At 40.8% G+C, this 21026-nt stretch overlaps 1 protein-coding gene across 6 annotated transcripts in view; it reads right to left on the bottom strand.

Annotated features, from left to right (window-relative positions):
- Positions 1-4061: 4061 nt before the first annotated feature.
- The window catches only part of LOC143288565 (SANT and BTB domain regulator of class switch recombination-like), a 66810-nt gene continuing 49845 nt past the window's right edge, over positions 4062-21026 (bottom strand). For all 6 annotated transcript variants that reach the window (XM_076597174.1, XM_076597171.1, XM_076597173.1 and 3 more), the window contains 4 exons: positions 18084-18154; positions 16742-16824; positions 13950-14041; positions 4062-4442 (listed from right to left, as the gene is read on the bottom strand). In XM_076597174.1, coding sequence (XP_076453289.1) covers positions 4397-4442; positions 13950-14041; positions 16742-16824; positions 18084-18154 — 292 coding nt within the window. In that variant the 3' untranslated portion in view covers positions 4062-4396. The remainder of the gene's footprint in view (positions 4443-13949; positions 14042-16741; positions 16825-18083; positions 18155-21026) is intronic.

Raw genomic sequence — 21026 nt, 5'->3', positions numbered from 1 at the left:
TTTCTCAGGGTGTATAATCTGCACCGTTTCACAAAAAGTTAAGTACCCCCTGTTGTAGCTTACTTGAACACTTTCTCAGGGTGTAATCTGCACCGTTTCACAAAAAGTTAAGTACCCCCTGTTGTAGCTTACTTGAACACTTTCTCAGGGTGTATAATCTGCACCGTTTCACAAAAAGTTAAGTACCCCCTGTTGTAGCTTACTTGAACACTTTCTCAGGGTGTAATCTGCACCGTTTCACAAAAAGTTAAGTACCACCTGGGAACTTGCACAAAGTTTTTTTTTATGTCCCTTGTACATGGAGAGAGTTACTAATCTGCATTGTTCATTATTTGCACAGGTTTTTGACTCACTTGTGTTCGGTTGTCTGTGTGCGTGTGTGTGTGTGTGTGTCTGAGGTAAACTTTAACATTGCCATTTTCTCTGCAAATACTTTGTCAGTTGACACCAAATTTGGCATAAAAATAGGAAATATTCAGTTCTTTCCAGTCATCTTGTTTAAAACAATATTGCACCTCTGGGATGGGCACAAAAAATTAAAAAAAGAAGCCAAATTATATGCAAACTGAATTTACTGTTATATTTATTTTTTGTATTCTCTAAACTTGGCACTTTGATCTGATATTCTGACGCAACAACAAGAGCAGTCATTTTTATCATTTTTTGTTCAAACAGGAACTTCTTTTGCTAAGCATGGAAGTTATATTTCTGGTGCATGTCTGGTGCAGATAGTAAAAAAAGGGAAATTAATCTATAATTAATGCTAGGGGGGGTAATTTGCTTTAAACTGATCTTTCTCATCTTAAACATTACATTTTGAAATTATACTCCATACATAAAAAGCTTGTGTGTTTTACTCTCAGTGTACAGGGCTTTCACTATGTTCATTCGCCCAAGTGGTCTTTTTCGGAAAATACTAAAATCAGTACTACGTGTGGACTTTATAGATCTGTTCAGGCACACACAGAGAGGTGGTATTACAACAGTATTGAAAGGAGGAGTTTGTATTATACTCCATGTTTGGTGTTTACATATACTTACCATGTCAAACAGATGCAAACTAGGCCTATGGTTTGCTCTGTTTGGCCAAATTTCGCGCGGCTAACAGTGAAAAGACGCCCCTCTTAGTCTGGCCCGCTCTTAGCCAATCAAACGCCTCTAACAGCTATAAGCGCTGAATCATTCCTTTGGCCAGCGCCCATCTTGTCAGGTTTTCGCTCTGTCTCGTCTAACGCTTTCTTTGGCTATTAAGCGTTTTCATTTGGCCTTATTTTGTTGTATGCGGCTTGCATGTATATTGTTCTTACATTCTGTGTACTCGTTTCGACTCGGCCCGTTGTCGAATTTCTATTGCTATTCAGGCATACTGAGAGAGAGACAGACAGAAAGACAGACAGACAGACAGACAGACAGACTCTGACAGAGACACAGAGAGATTTCCAATTTCGTTTTTTTCTCTCTCTCTTTTTCTGTCTTTTCTTTTTTCACTCAGACACAAAGGAGCACCACAAACTACTCAGCAATCTGCTTTTTTTTTTCTTCTTTTTTTTTTCTTTTTTTTTTTTTTTTTCTTGTTAACAAGAAACGGGGCATAACATCATGAGTAAAAAAAACAAAACAAAACAAAAACACACATAATAAAAACAGCAAAAATGCTGTTCTGTTCATTGAATCCAGAAAACCAGCTTTCTGTAAAAGGAAAACGTCAACGTACATACATACAATCGATGACACAGTGATGGACGTGAAACACCAATTCTTCTTCTTCTTCTTCTGCGTTCACTCATATGCACACGAGTGGGCTTTTACGTGTATGACCGTTTTTACCCCGCCGTGTAGGCAGCCATATTCCGTTTTCGGGGGGGGTGTATGCTGGGTATGTTCTTGTTTCCATAACCCACCGAACGCTGACATGGATTACAGGATCTTTAACGTGCGTTATTTGATCTTCTGCTTGCATATACACACGAAGGGGGTTCAGGCACTAGCAGGTCTGCACATAATTATGTTGACCTGGGAGATCGTAAAAATCTCCACCCTTTACCCACCAGGCGCCGTCACCGTGATTCGAACCCGGGACCCTCAGATTGACAGTCCAACGCTTTAACCACTCGGCTATTGCGCCCGTCGTGAAACACCAATGAACTTTTATCTCTCCCCTCTCTCTCCCCCTGTCTCTTTCACAACAGATTAGTGGACAAACAAACAGCACACACACACACACACACACAAAATGAAAATAAGAACCCATTTTACAGATCACTGTCACTGTCACAGGTCCCCAAACCTGGTTTAGTCGTGGGAGGGGGCCAGGGGGGCCAGGGGGGCGGAGGGGGGGGTGGTTGGGGGGGGGGGTAGGGTCGCTGCACTGCTGAACGCATCACCAACGTTCTCCATTTCTGGCGGTCTTGAGATAGCGCTATAGTTTCGGTAAACGAAGCTCCTCTACAGATATGTACACGAATTAAGCAAAAAAACTGGACGAGATTCACAGATGATAATGCACACACACACACACACACACACACACACACACACACACACACACACACACACACACACACACACACAAAGTGGCCAAAATAAAACAGTTTCAACACACACACACACACACACACACACACACACACACACGCAAAACGGAAAACGGAAACAATCTTACTGCAGGAATGTAGAGAAGTAAACGTGAAGAAAGCAAAGGAAGGGGTAGCAGTAAGGAGGGACAAAAACCAACGACAAGTTTCTCTCTGTGTGGAGACAGCAGTGTATTGGCCACACACACACACACACACACACACACACACACACACACACACACACACACACACACACACACACACACACAAAAGTTAAAGTAAAGGAGGTATCAGGAACTGAGTGTATACTGTCACCATCACACACTTACCAGTGATTGAACTGACTGACTGAAAACGTCTGCATAAAGTATTCACTTTCTCATTTGCGTGTTATTATTTTGAAAAAATAATAAGACATGTACGAAACGCGGGGACGAGTAGCTGTATGTTGAGTTAGGTTGGGGAAAGGGGGGGTGGAGGTGGGGGTTGGGGGAAGGGGGGGGTAGGGGAGGGGGGGGGTGGGGGAAGGGGGAAGAGGGGGAGGGGAGGGGGGTAGGGAGTGAGTTTGGAGGAGGGGGGGTGGGGGAAGGGGGTTGGGGGGAAGGAGGGTATGGGAGGGAGTTTGGGGGAGGGGGGGTTGGGGAAGGGGGGTAGGGAAGGAGTTTGGGGGAGGGGGGTTTGGGGAAGGGGGGTAGGGGGAAGGGGGGGGTAGGGGAGGGGGGTTTGGGGGTGGGGGAGGGGGGTGGGGGGGAGAGGGGGGGGGGAGGGAGTTTGGGGAGGGGGTAGGGGAGTGGAGTTGGGAGGAGGGGGGTGGGAGGGAGTTGGGGGAGGGGGGTGGGGGAGGGTGGGGGGGGAGTTTGGGGGGGGGTGGGAGGGGTTTGGAGGGGGGGGGTGGGGAGGAGGGGAGGGGAGGGAGTTTGGGGGAGGGGGGTGGGGGAGGGGGTTGGGGGAGGGGGGGTGGGGGAGGGGAGTTTGGGGAGGGGGTGGGGGAGGGGGGGGGAGGGAGTTGGGAGGAGGGGGTGGGGGGGGGGGTATGGGGAGGGAGTTTGGGGAGGGGGGGGGGGAGGGGGTGTGAGGGGTGGGGGAGGGGGGAGAGGGGGGGTGGGGGAGGGGGGTTGGGGGAGGGAGTTTGGGGGAAGGGAGGTGGGGAGGTGATGGGGAGGGGGGTGGGGAGGGGGTGGGGGAGGGGGTTGGGAGGGAGTTTGGAGGAGGGGGTGGGGGAGGGGGTTTGGGGAAGGGGGGTGGGGGAGGGGGTTTGGGGAAGGGGGGCTAAAGGGGGTGGGGGAAGGGGGGTGGGGGAGGGGGGTTGGGGGAGGGGGGTGGGGGTACATGACAGATGGGAGGATCATTGGAATCATTATCTGAAATAAACGGATGTACAATCAAAACAAAAATTACTTGAATGGACTTTTCAAAAAAAAAAAAAAAGGAAGTTGTTCATTTTCACAAGAGAAACAATATCTGACAATGAACGCAAAAAAAAAAAAAAAAATCAAAGAACATCAACGTTCCTGGTGAGTGTAAAAATAATGACACACGTTTGTGAAAATAATTAAACCTTCATCTACTCACAGTCAGTATCAGTATCAGTAGCTCAAGGAGGCGTCACCTGCCTTCGGTCAAATCCATATATGATTATTCTCAACTTGTAACATCACGACAAACAGTTGCACTCAAGTTCTGCCAATGTTTAATTCGTAATGAATGAATGAAATATGAGTCTAGAGATTATACGCTTGAAACGTGTCTGCGAGTCGGACCAAAGACTGCGAAAGAAAAGCCATCACTTCTTCTGATCCCACCAGCTTCCCCAGCGTCCCTCAGGCCATGGTACTGCGAACAGAGTTCGGAGGCTTTGGCTTGGCTCTGAAAAAAATAGGACAGTACTTTATGTATAAAAAATCACTTGCATGGGTTAGCAGTATCACACACACACACACACACACACACACACACATACACACACGCGCGCGCGCACAGACACACACACACACACACACACACACACACACACCTGTGCATGCAGTCTCTGGTATGGCTCTAAATAACAGGAAAATCTATTTGTAAGTATCTAAGTATCGCACGCACGCACACACACACACACACACACACACACACACACACACACAATGGTAATCACCAGAGAAGGATCAACCCAATCTTTTTTAATGATAACTCCATTATATGCTTGCAAACTGTCTGGATTTGGGGGAAAAAAAAAAATCTCACCCTGGAAACTGTCTGATCATATCCATGGTGAGTATCATTACTTTTGGTACTTGATGCTTCCTTGTTCTGGCACTTTCTGCCCACGTTATGTATTCTTCTGGCACTTTCTGCCCACGTTATGTATTGTTCTGGCACTTTCTGCCCACGTTATGTATTGTTCTGGCGCTTTTTGCCCACGTTATGTACACTCACCATTCAGGCTTCCATAACTAATGTTTATAGTGTGAAAACTGTTTGCACTGAAGGAACATTACATGCACGGGGCACAACAACAACAACAACAAAATGATAAACAAATAAATAAGAGTGAGCTTCACTGTGATTAGAACAAAGCCAAGAATACTGTGGACCTGAATTTCATACACAGAAATATGTGGTGACAAAGTAAAGTAAAAAAAACAAAAAAAAACATGACAAATATACAGGAGCAAGGCACATGCATTTCGACACAAAGATGCACGTGAGTGTAAACACACACACACACACACACACACACACACACACACACAAACACACACACCCACAAACACACACACACAAGCATACCCACATACACACATACAGAATGCACACAAAAAACATATTAGAAATTGTGCAAAATGTACATATATTCTCACACACACACGCACACACACATGCGTGCACATGCACACATACACACATACATGGAATGTGTACAAAAAACACACAAGAAACACATACAAATGTACATAATCATGCCAACATACACAAATGACTAAACACACACATGCATGCACACACACACACACACACACACACACACACACACACACACACACACAGCTGACAAACCCTTGTAACACTGTAACAGTGCCACAATAATTTCCACTCTAAATCATTAATAAAACCATTCGATTTTGATGAATGAACATTTAAAAAAATTCATACGCATGTACGCAACCCTAAACTATTTCTATATTAAGAAGGGGCGTTGAAAAGCCAAAAGGCTTTAAAAAAAAAAAAAAAAAAAAAAAAATTTAAGTCCCAAATTCTGTACCTGTACCTGTACATGAAAAAGAACAGGGGGGTTACCTCCCACAAATGCAGAAAAAGACAAAAGAAGAAGAAGACAGACGATGAACAGCGTGAAACATGATGTCTGGCACTAAAACAGAACCCCAGCGACAGGAGAGAAAACCTTTCACCGCCAGTCAACGTAGAGTGCAAACTTCCCTTGTGTTACGAAGACAGAAAATATGGAGTCTAAGAAAAGCTGGGGATTCCCTTTGTGATATGTAGGAAATATGGCCTATCCTACCACCGAACATAAAGAGCAATAGGTTCATGGATAACAGACCAATGATTTGGTCACCCTTCAATGACATGGGTTATCTACCTACCTGCTGCATGAATGCGAGTTTGGCAATGAAAGGGTTAAAGTGACACGTGTGTTGTCCTTGTATTTTAATTCCTTTTTTTTTCCTCCTTTCCTTTACTGTTTCCTTCCTTTGATTTGGTGTTCCCTTTTTACAGTGAGATCTGGATTTGTTTGAAAAAAAAATTAAGCATGTTCTGTGCTTATCTATCATCCTAATTCTTCAAGAATTTGCCTTGTCTTTTCATCCTCATCAATCATCATTTTAAAAAAAACAGGAGACACAATACAAAAATATATCACAAGTACATAACATCATTCATATATATATATGTGTGTGTGTGTGTGTGTGTGTGTGTGTGTGAATGACAGTAGTCTTGTCATGTCTTTAATTAAAACTTGTAATCCAAAGCAGCAAAGTTTCACTGTATAACAGCTTCTTCAGGCAAACCAGCAAATACAAGCAGCGTACCACTGCTTGCTGGAACCGAATTACCCCCCATCCAGCACTGCACCAACTGTCCAGTCATCATCACTCATCACTCTGAGAACCAAATGGACAAGGCTGTCTGTTGCAAGAGCGAGCAATCTCAGCAGCGCTAAATTCGCTCAGCGTTAATTAAGAACGTTCCTAAGTCTGTGAAAACCAGTTAGCTATAGACTTTGAGAACATTCTTTACGCTGTGAAAATCAATAAGCCACACACCGGGGAATATTCTTTATGCTGTGAAAACTATTTTGCTGCACATTTGGAGAACATTCTTTACACTGTGAAGAGTAATTTAATGTAGATTTTGAGAAAATTCTTTACATTGTGAAAATTGATTAGCTGCAAACTTGGGAATATTCTTTATACATGAAAACTAATTAGCCGTAGACTTTGCAAACATTTTTTATGCTGTGAAAACTTTGCCTTAGACTTTCAGAACATTATTTATGGTGTGAAAACCAAACAGCCGTGGACTTTGAGAGCATTCTTTACGCTGTGAAAACCAAACAGCCGTAGACTTTGAGAGCATTCTTTACGCTGTGAAAACCAATTAGCCGTAGGCTTGGGACCATTCTTTGCACTGTGGAAAATGATAAGCTGTAGACTTTAAGAACATTCTTTATGCTGTGAAAACCAATTAGCTGTAGGCTTGGGGCCACTCTTTGCACTGTGGAAACTGATAAGCTGTAGACTTAAAGAACATTCTTTATGCTGTGAAAACCAATTAGCTGTAGGCTTGGGGCCATTCTTTGCACTGTGGAAAATGATAAGCTGTAGACTTTGAGAGCATTCTTTACGCTGTGAAAACCAATTAGCCGTAGGCTTGGGACCATTCTTTGTACCGTGGAAAATGATAAGCTGTAGACTTTAAGAACATTCTTTATGCTGTGAAAACCAATTAGCTGTAGGCTTGGGGCCACTCTTTGCACTGTGGAAATTGATAAGCCATAGACTTTGAGAACATTCCTTTCACTGAAAATTGATTAGCCATAGACTTGGGAACATGCTATGAAAATCAACTGGCTGCAGACTTGGGAACATTCTGTGAAAATTAATTAGCTGTAGACTTGGGAACATTCTGTGAAAATTAATTAGGCGTAGACGTGGGAACATTCTGTAAAAATCAATGAAATGTAGACCTGGGAACATTCTGTGAACAATTAATTAGCCGTAGATGTGGGAACATTCTGTGAACAATTAATTAGCCGTAGACGTGGGAACATTCTGTGAACAATTAATTAGCCGTAGACATGGGAACATTCTGTGAACAATTAATTAGCCGTAGACCTGGGAACATTCTGTGAAAAATTAATTACCCGTAGAGGTGGGAACATTCTGTGAACAATTAATTAGCCGTAGACCTGGGAACATTCTGTGAAAAATTAATTAGCCGTAGACGTGGGAACATTCTGTGAACAATTAATTAGCCGTAGATGTGGGAACATTCTGTGAACAATTAATTACCCGTAGATGTGGGAACATTCTGTGAACAATTAATTAGCCGTAGACGTGGGAACATTCTGTGAAGATCAATTAGCTGTAGACTTGGGGGCGGGGGGGGGGCGGGGGGGGGGACCTTCTTGATGCTAAAAGCAAACTCAGTGCTGCTAAAAGACCACACACATGCAACCCGGCCGAAGAAACAACGTTACACTGACATCCATGCGTCCACACCAAGAAAAAAAGTTAGCCTTCCAGCAGTACAGCATGCCCCCCAGACTGGTGAATCTAAACACATGCATGCTGTTAAACTCAAACATGATTAGGCCAGCCAGCCAGTGAGGACCGAGTCTGTTTTTTTTTTAAAACACCCGTTGTTATGTACGCAAGAGAGAGTAATTAATCAAGGAGGTCAAAGGTCATGCAGCATGCAGTTTCAGTACCTGTTTGTTACAAGAACCACACGGGAAGGAGGTCACACACTCAGCAGACACTAGAACACAACAGCTACACAAGACTGAGAGGAGTTAACTGCACAGTCAAGTTCAGCTTTGTAGCTGGTGGTCAAATATAGTACGAGAGTGTAAATACACACGCATAAAGATCTGTGGTGGGGACTTTACAAATATTTGTGTATGATGAGGACAACTGAACCGATAAATCTTAGAAATCAGTTATGTCAGATCTCAGAGCATCATCTATGTTATGTTTCACTCGTTTTTTGTTTGTTTTTTTGTTGTTGTTGTTGTGTTGTTGTTGTCTTTTTCTTACTATCTTTTCCTTTCTTTTATATATATATATTTTTTTTTAAGAGTTATGGCCCCCAAAACACACATACACACAGTGTGTAGCTTAGTTCAATCAACAAACCACAGAAGTAGTAGTAAAAAAAAATAATAAAAAAAAAAGTAGTAGTGACCACATTAACAACTTTTTTTTTTTTTTTAAACACGTTGGACACGTTTCCAGGTTAATCTCTTTTTTTTCTGATTTACATTTCTTTCTGCAATACAACAAGCAGCTGGTGTGTTCTAATGGCCTGCCTGGCAGCAGCTGTCAGAAATGAAAGACTCCGGATCGCTCACGCCTGAGCTGCAAGCTGGACTTGGGCCTGATGAGAGAGAGATCAATTGAGGGGCATTGTCTGAACTGAACACAACAGACGAACATCATGAAAGAGAGAGAGAGATTGAGGGGCAACGTTTGAACTGAACACAACAGATGAACATCATGAAAGAGAGAGACATTGAGGGGCATCATTTGAACTGAACACAACACGCGAACATCATGAAAGAGAGAGAGAGATTGAGGGGCAACGTTTGAACTAAAACACAACAGATGAACATCATGAAAGAGAGAGACATTGAGGGGCATCATTTGAACTGAACACAACACGCGAACATCATGAAAGAGAGAGAGAGACTGTGGGGCATTGTTTGAACTGAACACAACAGACGAACATCATGAGAGAGAGAGAGAGAGAGACTGTGGGGCATCATTTGAACTGAACACAACAGACGAACATCATGAGAGAGAGAGAGAGAGAGAGAGAGAGAGAGAGAGAGACTGTGGGGAAACACTTGAATTGAACACAACAGATGAACATCATGAAAGAGAGACAAACATTGAGGGGCAATGTTTGAACAGAACACAACAGACGAACATCATCAGAAAGAGAGAGGCTGTGGTGCGACGTTTGAACTGAACACAACACGTGAACAACATGAAAGAGAGAGAGAGAGACTGTGCGGCATCGTTTGAACTGAACACAACAGACGAACATCATGAAAGAGAGAGAGAGACTGTGAGGAATCGTTTGAACTGAACACAACATGCGAACATCATGAAAGAGAGAGAGAGACTGTGGGGCATTGTTTGAACTGAACACAACATGCGAACATCATGAGAGAGAGAGAGAGATTGAGGGGCATCACTTGAACTGGATACAACAGACGAACATCATGAAAGAGAGAGAGATCGAGGGGCAAAGTTTGAACTGAACACAACAGATGAACATCATGAGAGAGAGAGAGAGAGACTGTGGGGCAACGTTTGAACTGAAGACAACAGATGAACACCATGAAAGAGAGAGAGAGAGACTGTGGGGCATCATTTGAACTGAACACAACAGACGAACATCATGAGAGAGAGAGAGAGATTGAGGGGCAACGTTTGAACTGAACACAACACGCGAACATCATCAGAAAGAGAGAGAGAGACATTGAGGGGCATTGTTTGAACTGAACACAACAGACAAACATCATGAAAGAGAGAGAGATTGAGGGGCATCGCTTGAACTGAACAGAACAGGTGAACATCACGAAAAAGGATGTGTGCATCATGGAAACAAATCAACTCATTCAACCCTGCACCCAAGCAATGCTAGGACGTCCAATTTGTTTCATTAAAACAGTTTTCCATGTTCCTACATAGTGGAATGATGGCCTAGAGGTAACGCGTCCACCTAGGAAGCGAGAGAATCTGAGCGTGCTGGTTCGAATCACAGCTCAGCCACCGATATTTTCTCCCCATCCACTAGACCCTGAGCGGAGGTCTGGACGCTAGTCGTTCGATAAACCGAGGTCCTGTGTGCAGCATGCACTTAGCGCACGTAAAAAAAAAACCAAGGCAACAAAAGGGTTGTTCTTGGCAAAATTCTGTAGAAAAATCCACTTCAATAGGAAAATAACAAAACTGCACGCCGGAAAAGATACAAAAAAAATGGGTGGCGCTGTAGTGTAGCCACGCACTCTCCCTGGGGAGAGTAGCCTGAATTTCACACAGAGAAATCTGTTGTGATAAAAAGAAATACAAATACATACGCAGTAACCACAAGCAAAGGGAACTAACTTCAACAGTATTTTTGGTATTGTCAACACATGTCACTTTGAAGGAAAGTCTTGTTGATTTCAGCTGTAAATTCCCCAGGGCTGAATGAGTTAAAACAACATGTATCTAAACAGTTGTTGGTTTTCTGGTGTTGTTTAGGGGTTTTTTGTTTGTTTGTTTTTTGGAATGAACTTCCTCTTTTGCTTCGTCAAGTCTCCACACTCAGCTCTTTCAAGTCTGGCCTTAAAACCCACCTCTTCCCAAAATAGCCTCCCTTCCCTGCCTCTTCCTTGTCTTTAGTTTCTCCAGTTTTAGAGTTATGTGTGCGTGAGAATGACTGGTGCGAAAGCACTTAGATTTGTCTATGCACAAGATTCAGCGCTATATAAGTACCATTATCATTATTATTATTATTCATTCAGAAACATTTCCTATGAGGAAAAATCTGGGGAAAAAAGGGGGCAAATATTAAAAAAAAAGGATTCTGCATTAGACAAAATGATTGTGGTTAAAAAAAAAAAAAAATTTTTAAAAAGGTATTAAAACTTCTTTTTTCTAAGGGGGTGGGTGAGTGTCATTTGGAACTTTTTCATACGAGACAAAAGGCTGAAGAAAAATGGAAATGATATAAAAAGGATTTAGTACAGGACAAATAACTGGGGGTTAAACAAAGTTTGGATTCAAAATAACTTCTTTATTCTTTCTATTGTGATTTGGTTTAACTGTATACCTTTATCTTGGATGTTCTAATTTTTTTCTCTTCTTCCTAGAGAAAAACAAACAAATAAAATCAACAAACAAGACCATAAGCATAATACCAGATGTCAAAATCATTCCTGGGAACAATAAGACATGATTATGATTGGAATATTCAAAAATATAAGTAATTTCACTTAAGACACATTACATGAAAAAAAAAGGATGCAGTGCAATATTTGTTTTGTTTTTTTCTTTCTTTATGCCTCACATAAATGTGTACATTTACTCTTATACGATTGTTAAGCATAACGTCTCTTTATAATAGGTAAATTATAAGATATGATTATGGGAACAGCATACAAAAGGTTCAGAAAATTCAACATAAAACAAAAAAACGAGAGAGGGAAAAAAATAACAGGCTGCTGTTGCATTGAACCTATCTTTGCACATTCAGACAATCTACACCTTACAAAGATATGAAACAAGCGAAAAGCCGTATAACAAATCGTTATAATAGTTTGGGGGTTTTGGGTTGTTGGGGTTTTTTTAAAGGGAATCAAAAGATATACAGACATCTAACAGTAATTGGATGTGTCTGAAAAACAAAATAACTTCTCTAACAAGCAAGAGGTTCAAGCTGTTCTTAGTCACATAGGGAAAAAAAAAACTGTGTTCCACAGTGACGTGTTAAACATATCGCCATTAGAATACACTTATCTTCCTTTGATCACTCTCAAACTATCATGAAAACAAAAAAAGAAAATGAAAACAAAACAAAAAACACACCTAAAACTTCACATCACACAAAAATCTCCTAGTAAGGTACAGGGAAAATATATCACTGAAAAAGGTGACTATCTGTGGACCTAGACTTATAGCAAATCATCATTAAAACTAAAAAAACAAAAAGAAAAAACACCTACACTTGTAGAAAAAAACAACTACACACAACAAAACAAAATCCCCAAGCAAAGGGCAACAATAGAATTCAAAGGGGAAAAAAGAATCACCAAAATGGTCATGTGTCCATTGCCTTGATAACTAATCAGAAGCCATCATTAAAACTAAAAAAAAACAAAAAAAACAAACAAACAAAGAAACAAAATATGACCAAACAAAAACACAACAAAACAAACCCTGAAAATGCATTCACCACCAAAAAAAAAAAAAAAAAAAAAAATCCCCAAGAAAGGCAACAACAAAACAGCATCTTTGAAAGGTCACCTGCCCATTTCCCTAGACATATACTTAACAGAAACCATCAGTGAAAATTTAAAAAAGGAAACAAAAAAGATAAAAACAAAACAAAACAAAACAAAAAAACAACCTAAAACAACACACAACAAAAACCCATAAAGACAGCAACAAAATACAAGGGAAAAATTAACCCTTTCACCACCAGTCAATGTAGAGCACAAAATTCCCTTGTGGGATAAACACAGAAAAGACAGTGGCTACGAATAGCTGGGGATTCCCTCTGCGATGTATTGAAAATATGGCCAATCCTACCACCGAACATTAAGGCCACCAGGTTCATGGATAACAGACCAATGAATGGTCACCTTTCAGTGACACGGGTCCTCTTCCATGCCTGTGCATAAATGCGAGCTTGGCGGTGAACGGGTTAACATCAATGAAGCAGTCATCAGTGGAAATTCAAAGCAGTGCTAATCAGACTAAACTTATGACGGGCGCAATAGCCGAGTGGTTAAAGCGTTGGACTGTCAATCTGAGGGTCCCGGTTTCGAATCACGGTGATGGCACCTGGTGGGTAAAGGGTGGAGATTTTTACAATCTCCCAGGTCAACATATGTGCAGACCTGCTAGTGCCTGAACCCCCTTCGTGTGTATATGCAAGCAGAAGATCAAATACGCACGTTAAAGATCCCGTAATCCATGTCAGCGTTCAGTGGGTTATGGAAACAAGAACATACCCAGCATGCACACCCCTGAAAGCGGAGTATGGCTGCCTACATGGCGGGGTAAAAACGGTCATACACATAAAAGCCCACTCGTGTGCATACAAGTGAACGCAGAAGAAGAAGAAGACTAAACTTATCAGTAAAAGGACTGAAAAAATGAATCAACAAAGCCAAGCGCAAAACAGGCAGAGACAGAGGGAGGAAAGGAGAGGGTGTGGGGAGGGAAGAGGATGGGGGGGGGTGTGGGGAAGGAAGAGGAGGGAGGGAGGGGGGGGGGAAGCAATGAACACAACACAAGCTTTGAAAGGAAGAAGCAGGAAAACAAACACAAGTACTGCATCCATATCCACATCATTACAATAATCATCGAAAACAAGTCAGCAAGCTCCAGGAGAGAGAGACAGGCAAGATGAGAATCGAACCCTCACCTGAACTGGGAGGGCCCGGTCTGTTTGCTTGGCACAGGGGCCTGAGCCGCTCTCCACTGAGCATCCAGTTTGCTGAAAATCCCGCCGGCAAACTGCAGACAAAAAGAAAAATAAATAAATAAAAAAAATAAAGCTTGCACCAGAATTCTACAAGAGTGTCCATTGATAATGACTTGAGAAAAAAAAACTCGTTCTCAAAAAAAAAAAAAAAAACCGATGTAACGATGATGAAACCCTTATTGACTGCTGATCACGGGTATGAAGCCTCAGTGAGGTCACACAGAGTTCACAGGTCAGGACGGCAGGTCTGTCATCACTGTTTTTCTTCGACTTCTTCCTCTAGATAACTACACCATTTTCATTTCTTAAAGAAATGAGTAACAGCACTTAAACGTCCACGAAAAAGTATAGTGGGTGCATTTCAAATTCTAACTATACTTGACCTCATTTTCAGCAAGGCTAAGCAGTCACTGGGTCAATTCTAACAAGAGTTTCCTGTTGACAAAACTTCATAATTCAATGATTATGACAATAATGATTCTCCATCCCTGCCCTGAGTTTCAGTTTCAGTAGCTCAAGGAGGCGTCACTGCGTTTGGACAAATCCATATACGCTACACCACATCTGCCAAGCAGATGCCTGACCAGCAGCGTAACCCAACGCGCTTAGTCAGGCCTTGAGAAAAAAAAAGGTAAATAAATGATAGATAAGCTTACATAAATAAATAATAATTATAAGATAAAAAAGGTAGTAGTAATAATAATAATAATAATAATAATAATAATAATAAATAAATTAATAAATAAGGCAACAATGATGATAAATAAGCAAATAAATGTAAAACATGAAGACACACATTCACACATACACCCACACATGCATAATAGATATGCACCAAACATGCAGTTTCACAGATATGAAAGCACAGTCAAATACATATAAACGTACATGAGCTCCAACACACACACACACACACACACACACACACCACACACATTACCCTGCACCTCCTCCTCCTTGCACCAGAATTCTACAAGAGTGTCCATTGATAATGACCTGAGAAAAAAAAAACTCTTTCTCAAAAAAAACAAAAACACAATGTAACGATGATGAAACCCTTATTGACTGCTGATCACGGGTATGAAGCCTCAGTGAGGTCACACAGAGTTCACAGGTCAGGACGGCAGGTCTGTCATCACTGTTTTTCTTCGACTTCTTCCTCTAGATAACTACACCATTTTCATTTCTTAAAGAAATGAGTAACAGCACTTAAACGTCCACGAAAAAGTATAGTGGGTGCATTTCAAATTCTAACTATACTTGACCTCATTTTCAGCAACTCTAAGCAGTCACTGGGTCAATTCTAACAAGACTTTCCTGTTGACAAAACTTCATAATTCAATGATTATGACAATAATGATTCTCCATCCCTGCCCTGAGTTTCAGTTTCAGTAGCTCAAGGAGGCGTCACTGCGTTCGGACAAATCCATATACGCTACACCACATCTGCCAAGCAGATGCCTGACCAGCAGCGTAACCCAACACGCTTAGTCAGGCCTTGAGAAAAAAAAAAAGGTGAATAAATGATAGATAAGCTTACATAAATAAATAATAATCCTAATATAAAAAAGGTAGTAGTAATAATAATAATAATAAAATAATAATAATAATAAATAAATAAGACAACAATGATGATAAATAAGCAAATAAATGTAAAACATGAAGACACACCTTCACACATACACCCACACATGCATAACAGATATGCACCAAACATGCAGTTTCACAGATATGAAAGCACAGTCAAATACATATAAACGTACATGAGCTCCAACACACACACACACACACACACACACATTACCCTGCACCTCCTCTACCCCCCTCCTCCAAACACTCATTTCTAGTCTACGTATCGCAGCCTGCCCTGAATTAGTGGATGGTTTGTATTTGAGGTCAGCTCGCGGCAGGCCACAGCTCTTTAACTATCACTACCCTCCCTCTTCTCTGCAAATCATCATTCTCACTAACATTCAGTCAAGTGAACCATTCAACAAGATTCTGCCACATCTAGCACTCAGTTTATCGCTGTCAATGACTTGGAAAAGCTTCCGCAACATTTTGGGTGGCAAATCTGCAATCTTTTTGTTGTAATACAGTGCTGTCAAGTGAACCATTCAACAAGATTCTGCCACATCTAGCACTCAGTTTATCGCTGTCAATGACTTGGAAAAGCTTCCGCAACTTTTTGGGTGGCAAATCTGCAATCTTTTTGTTGTAACACAGTGCTGTGTCCAGCCACTAGGGTGAGATTGTGGTTCATCGTCCACCATTTTGAAAGCATTTTGAAATATTGACAATAACACCCAGAAATCATCATACAGAGTGTGATTAGCCGTAGCTTCTTGTGGATAATTAAAGTAGACATATCAAGCTTTCTGACTGGGGCTGTTGGGGAAGTGTGAAAAATCCTGAAGTGATGATGACATAGTGTACGGCATGGAGCAAATAGCGAAGCTTTTTGGCAGACATATATATATATATATTTCATGAGGCATTAAAGAGGTTAAAACCAGGTCACAATACTTAGCACTAATCAAATACATGTATCACAATACTCAAATAAGACATAACTAAAACCACAACACTCAAAAATCAGCCTCATCCTCCCCTCTCTCCCCCTTGTTTCATTTTTTGTGAGTTTGTCGCAGAGGTAGTGTTGGGTGGGGACCCAAACAAACACACACTTGCACTGTAGCAGGCATCAGCAGACCTTAAGAAAACCATCTCACCTCTTTCTTGGGTCTCTCCACTTTGTCAGACCCAAGGCGTAATTTGGCCAGGTACATACGAATATCTTTAATTCTGCGCTGATCTGCAATTGTCCAAAGCATAAATACACGATGTCATTTCTAAAACAAAAACTTTTGACATGTTTGCTGACAAAAAGGCGACATCTAAAAATTTCTAAAAAAGGCATTTTATCCAAAGACAATTACAAAGTTTAATCATTCAATGGAAACACAAATTCATAAACACATTTTTAACACATCACAAGCTCCCACAATGCATTATGTGTCTAGATTTTGCAAATTCCCCATGAAAAAGTAATAATAATAACAATACCAATAATAATGCTAACAATAATGATTACATTCATTAGTTATCAATTCTTTTTAATCCAAAGACATAATAAAGTAAATGCAATCAAAACAAAACAGAGCAAAGTAAACAGATTCCATAATCAAGTAATAAAAATGCAAATTGCACATTACTGATAAAATGTTCAATCTAAATAAACACACACACACACACACACACACACACACACACACACAACTGTGACTTCTTTTACATACACATTATCTTAGTCATACCATAAAATGCAGCAAGCTAAAAATGAAAACACTCAAGTAAATCAATCACATTCAAACTAAGACTGCCTTTAAATTCACACACACACATACACACACACACCTCTGACATGGACTGCAGCAGGTTAAAGTCCAAAGCCAAGGAGAAAGCATGCAACATTACATCTAAAAAAAAAACACTGACAAAAAAAAAAAGAAAAATCACAAGCTCTGTTTCTGTTTAAATCTCTTTTTACACCAATACAAAAGGTCAGAAGCCAAGCAAAATGCACGCAACATTACATACCAAAAAAAAAAAAAAAAAAAAAGACAGAAATTTTTTAAATGATACTGCCCAGTAGTTTATGACACATCTGTATCATAAATTTCTGGTCCGGTTTTTTTTTTTTTTTTTTTTTTTTTTCCTTTTTTGTTATGAACAAAATTCCAAATACACACATTTAAAGCTATCAACTCCATACTGTAACTATTCTACAGTTGTTGTTTTTTCGGGGAAAAATAAAATACACCCTACACACACAAACACAACCATGCGCGCACACAAGTACAAGACACACACACACAAACACAACACACACACACATACACTCACAAACACAACACACACACACACACACACACTCACAAACACAACACAACACAACACAACACACACACACACACACATATACACAACACACACACACACACACACTCACAAACACAACAAACACACAAACACAACACAACACAACACACACACACACACAGAGGGGTGTACCTTCCTGTCTCTGGGCATCCTGGTTGTAACGCATGGAGCGCTGGGCGTCCCACACCGACTTCTTGGTCTGCCTGTGACAGTGACGGCCGTCGATCAGAGAACTGTGCTGTGCTGTGCTGTACTGTGCTGTACTGTATTGTATTGTACTGTATTGTATTGTGTTGTGTTGTACTGTGCTGTATTGTATTGTACTGTATTGTATTGTAGTGTATTGCGTCCCACACTGACTTCTTTGTCTGCCTGTGACAGTGACACCCGTCGATTAGAGAACTGTACTGTGCTGTATTGTGCTGTGCTGTATTGTATTGTAGAGTAGTGTAGTGTAGTGTATTGCATCCCACACCGACTTCTCTGTCTGCCTGTGACAGTGACACCCGTCGATCTGAAAACTATACTGTGCTGTGCTGTACTGTGCTGTGCTGTGCTGTATTGTATTGTATTGTATTGTATTGTATTGTATTGTATTGCGTCCCACACTGACTTCTTGGTCTGCCTCTGACAGTGACAGCCATCGATCAGAGAACTGTACTGTGCTGTGCTGTACTGTGCTGTGCTGTATTGCATTGTAGTGTAGTGTAGTGTATTGTATTGTATTGTATTGTATTGTATTGTACTGTATTGTATTGTAGTGTATTGTATTGTATTGTACTGTATTGTGCTGTGCTGTACTGTGCTGTATTGTATTGTAGTGTATTGTATTGTACTGTATTGTGCTGTGATGTACTGTGCTGTATTGTATTGTACTGTATTGTATTGTATTGTGCTGGGATGTACTGTGCTGTATTGTATTGTACTGTATTGTGCTGTGATGTATTGTATTGTATTGTATTGCATTGCATTGTATTGTATTGTAGTGTATTGTATTGTATTGTGTCCCACACTGACTTCTTTGTTTGCCTGTGACAGTGACACCCGTCGATCAGAGAACTGTACTGTGCTGTACTGTGCTGTATTGTGCTGTGCTGTATTGTATTGTATTGTATTGTATTGTACTGTAGTGTAGTGTAGTGTATTGTATTGTATTGTACTGTATTGTGCTGTGCTATGCTGTATTGTATTGTATTGTATTCTATTGTACTGTACTGTATTGTATTGTATTGCATTGTACTATATTGTGCTGTGCTGTATTGTATTGTATTGCATTGTATTGTATTGCATTGTATTGTATTGTATTGCATTGTATTGTATTGTGTTGTGTTGCGTCCTCCGCTGACTTTTTTGTCTGCCTGTGAGAGTGACAGCCGTCGGTCAGAGATCTGTGCTGTGTTGTGCTATATTGTATTGTATTGTACTGTATTGTGCTGTGCTGTGCTGTGCTGTGCTGTGCTGTATTGTATTGTATTGTACTGTATTGTGCTGTGCTGTGCTGTGCTGTATTGTATTGTATTGTACTGTATTGTGCTGTGCTGTGCTGTGCTGTATTGTATTGTATTGTACTGTATTGTGCTGTGCTGTGCTGTATTGTATTGTATTGTACTGTATTGTGCTGTGCTGTGCTGTACTGTGCTGTATTGTTCTGTACTGTATTGTGCTATCTGTGCTGTGCTGTGCTATATTGTATTGTACTGTATTGTGCTGTGCTGTGCTGTGCTGTGCTGTGCTGTACTGTGCTGTATTGTATTGTATTGTATTGTATTGTATTGTGTTGCGTCCCACACCGACTTCTTGGTCTGCCTGTGACAGTGACGGCCGTCGATCAGAGAACTGTGCTGTGCTGTGCTGTACTGTGCTGTACTGTATTGTATTGTACTGTATTGTATTGTGTTGTGTTGTACTGTGCTGTATTGTATTGTACTGTATTGTATTGTAGTGTATTGCGTCCCACACTGACTTCTTTGTCTGCCTGTGACAGTGACACCCGTCGATTAGAGAACTGTACTGTGCTGTATTGTGCTGTGCTGTATTGTATTGTAGAGTAGTGTAGTGTAGTGTATTGCATCCCACACCGACTTCTCTGTCTGCCTGTGACAGTGACACCCGTCGATCTGAAAACTATACTGTGCTGTGCTGTACTGTGCTGTGCTGTGCTGTGCTGTATTGTATTGTATTGTATTGTATTGTATTGTATTGTATTGTATTGTATTGTATTGCGTCCCACACTGACTTCTTGGTCTGCCTCTGACAGTGACAGCCATCGATCAGAGAACTGTACTGTGCTGTGCTGTACTGTGCTGTGCTGTATTGCATTGTAGTGTAGTGTAGTGTATTGTATTGTATTGTATTGTATTGTATTGTATTGTACTGTATTGTATTGTAGTGTATTGTATTGTATTGTACTGTATTGTGCTGTGCTGTACTGTGCTGTATTGTATTGTAGTGTATTGTATTGTACTGTATTGTGCTGTGATGTACTGTGCTGTATTGTATTGTACTGTATTGTATTGTATTGTGCTGGGATGTACTGTGCTGTATTGTATTGTACTGTATTGTGCTGTGATGTATTGTATTGTATTGTATTGTATTGTATTGTATTGCATTGCATTGTATTGTATTGTAGTGTATTGTATTGTATTGTGTCCCACACTGACTTCTTTGTTTGCCTGTGACAGTGACACCCGTCGATCAGAGAACTGTACTGTGCTGTACTGTGCTGTATTGTGCTGTGCTGTATTGTATTGTATTGTATTGTATTGTACTGTAGTGTAGTGTAGTGTATTGTATTGTATTGTACTGTATTGTGCTGTGCTATGCTGTATTGTATTGTATTCTATTCTATTGTACTGTACTGTATTGTATTGTATTGCATTGTACTATATTGTGCTGTGCTGTATTGTATTGTATTGCATTGTATTGTATTGCATTGTATTGTATTGTATTGCATTGTATTGTATTGTGTTGTGTTGCGTCCTCCGCTGACTTTTTTGTCTGCCTGTGAGAGTGACAGCCGTCGGTCAGAGATCTGTGCTGTGTTGTGCTATATTGTATTGTATTGTACTGTATTGT

This window comes from Babylonia areolata, chromosome 12 (assembly GCF_041734735.1).
Source record: "Babylonia areolata isolate BAREFJ2019XMU chromosome 12, ASM4173473v1, whole genome shotgun sequence".
Classification (NCBI taxonomy): domain Eukaryota; kingdom Metazoa; phylum Mollusca; class Gastropoda; order Neogastropoda; family Buccinidae; genus Babylonia; species Babylonia areolata.
The sequence above is the reverse complement of the archived record's forward strand: the minus strand, read 5'-3'. Positions and strand labels throughout refer to the sequence as shown.